This window comes from Trypanosoma conorhini, assembly GCF_003719485.1.
Source record: "Trypanosoma conorhini strain 025E chromosome Unknown Tco_14.4_contig_01298, whole genome shotgun sequence".
Lineage (NCBI taxonomy): Eukaryota > Euglenozoa > Kinetoplastea > Trypanosomatida > Trypanosomatidae > Trypanosoma > Trypanosoma conorhini.
In genome coordinates, this window is record NW_021705401.1 from 533 (window position 1) to 2,874 (window position 2,342).

General features: G+C 57.2%; 1 protein-coding gene across 1 annotated transcript, besides 2 other annotated features; it reads right to left on the reverse strand.

Moving 5' to 3' along the window:
• The first annotated feature begins 287 nt into the window (after nt 1-287).
• Nucleotides 288-309: a microsatellite.
• A 258-nt stretch (nt 310-567) lies between these two features.
• On the reverse strand, nt 568-1,785 carry Tco025E_09809 (expression site-associated gene (ESAG-like) protein; the record flags this gene model as incomplete). Its single annotated transcript, XM_029376616.1, has 1 exon — nt 568-1,785. The coding sequence occupies one exon, from the start codon at nt 1,783-1,785 to the stop codon at nt 568-570; it is 1,218 nt and encodes a 405-aa protein (XP_029223254.1).
• A 142-nt stretch (nt 1,786-1,927) lies between these two features.
• Nucleotides 1,928-1,963: a microsatellite.
• Nucleotides 1,964-2,342: the final 379 nt, after the last annotated feature.

The following is a 2,342-nucleotide window of genomic DNA, read 5'->3' on the forward strand; positions in this document are numbered from 1 at the left end:
GCAGTCAACGCAACGGCAAGCTACAGAAAAAGCGTGGAAAAGAACAAAAAGAAAGGAATATGCGCCCGATGGCGCCTCCCCGCTCATGCTGTGGAGGGAAGGCACCGCAATGGGAGGGGGCAGTTTGGCTCCATGCGCCCAGCAGTTCCCACTTTGGCACAGACTTGCCCCCCACAGCCACACAAGTCGGCAAACAAAAAAGGTGTGGCCAAAGCACACGCCCCCTAATCCCCAGGCTTGTGTTGAAGCCACAAAGTGGCAGTCTGCAGGCCCCTCCGGGTGGGGGACAGCAGCAGCAGCAGAAGGAGCCAGGGAGGGAGGGTGAAAAAAAAACAAGAAAAAACAGCGTCGCACTCACTGCCTTACCCCGCAGTATCGCTGAAAAAAAGAAAATCAGACCAATAAATGAATAAAAAAACACGGGAGTTAAACAAAGCCTCCCTTGTAATTATTTGGCCTCTTGCAGTCGCACATTTATTCCCTTTGGCCTCTAAAGCAAAAAAGAAACACACAATCTATACATCGCACACACACACACCTCGTGGCCTGCCAGAAAAGAAACGACGCCTACATCCCAGGCACCTTCTCCAGCGTCCGGGAGAGCCATTGGGGGTCGAGAACGTCCTTCAACGAGCAGACGTCAGAGAAGCGGGTTGCACTTTCGCGCCCCTTGACGTCGAACACTGCCACAGTGGTTGTTTGCAGTAAGTCCCTCGCCTCCTGAGCAAAGGTGGGGGATTGTCGCAGCGGTTGAAACCAGTCTGTGTAGTTCAGATAAATTGGCAATAGCCTCCACCAAATATAAATCGGACCGGCAAAATGAATAATCGCCGGAGACCCAAAAGGCGTGTAGCGCGGAATGAGAAGGAAGGAGTTGTTGTAGTCAAGGCTCAGAAGGCCGTACCGCGTGCGAAGGGCGGGATCCACAACGGGGTCCTGAGTTACGCTCCACACAAACAACAGCGCCCAGATGGTCTGGTCGCACCACCACTTATCACTCTTCGCCAAAAGGCTCGCGTAGGCCTTGAACGCCTCTCGAATCGCCCACACACGCCCCACCATTAATCCAGCAGTGAGGTAGCGAAACCCCGAAGGCGGCGATTGCACCAAGCGCTGGTCTGCAGAAGAGTTCGCGACCTTCCACAGGCGTTCGTAAAACCAACGGCACCGCTCGTACTGCTCTTCGGGTCCAGACGGGACCACGAGGTCTACCTGCGGTGCCCAACACTTTGGCTCCGTCGAGAAGAGCATGGGGGCACTTGCCTCACCTCGATGCACCGCCGTGGCGTTGAAGGCGTCTGCGCTGGGCGCCGTTTTTGCCAAAAAGTCCTTCACTGCCTCTTTTGCCCAAAGGGGCCTGGTGAAAAAAGTGTCACCGCCGTCGAACATCACCACCACGTCCTCGTCCCGCAGGCCCGCCTCCTCCATGTAGTTCAGCAGCCAAGATATACGGACAGTGTGGCTGTAATTTCCCCCAAAGCCAATCGATACGACCGACACGCGGGAGACAATAGCGCTCAGCATCATCCTGCACCAGCCGGGGGAGTAGCCTGTCTGAGCAACAACAAATACAACCCTTGGGGCCGCCGTTGGCGAGCGCACCCACGCACCGCCCTGCATCGGGCTGGTAAGCATCTTCTGCACAGGTGTGCCGGTGTTCGCTGGAACAAGGGCCAGCAGCACCAACAGCACAGCAACAAGGGCGCAGAGCAGCACCTGACAGTAGTGCTTGCAATATACATGGAGCAGTGCGGCAAGAGGTGCACGGGAGTGCATTATGACCATGCGCTGTGGCGCGGGAAGGGGCGGCTAGGCCCCCTACAAGAGAATCGAGCGCTGCAGGGGAGAGGGAGGGGAGATACGCACAGCGATAAAGAGAGTGGGGGCAGCAGCAGCAGCAGCATTGCAGCGGACACTTCCGCTCCTGCAGACATGCACACAGGCAGACACAGACAGAAGACAGTCGCAGCTCGCGGCTGTGGACGCAGCATCCAAAGTCCCCCGCTGCGCGGAACAGTCACACCGCGTGAAAAGGCAGGGCGCAGCGCGACCAAAAAAACGCCCGTAACTGTGAAACATTGATGCCCCTTCTCGGAGTTAACCCCATCACGAGGCCTCTCTCCTTTCCTCTCCCAAGTCTCAGAGGAGACCACAACGGACAGCAGACTGATACGAAGAAACCAAGGAAGAGTGGCTGACGAGAGTGAGAAAGAGAGAAGTGGCCGCAAGGGCCTTCGCTGAGAAGGCAGGCCAAGCACGCAGTGGAGACCGGTCCGGGTGCCAGGCTTCACCTACGCGCGGCGACGCCGTATGCTCCGCTACGCCCGAATGTCCGATCAACG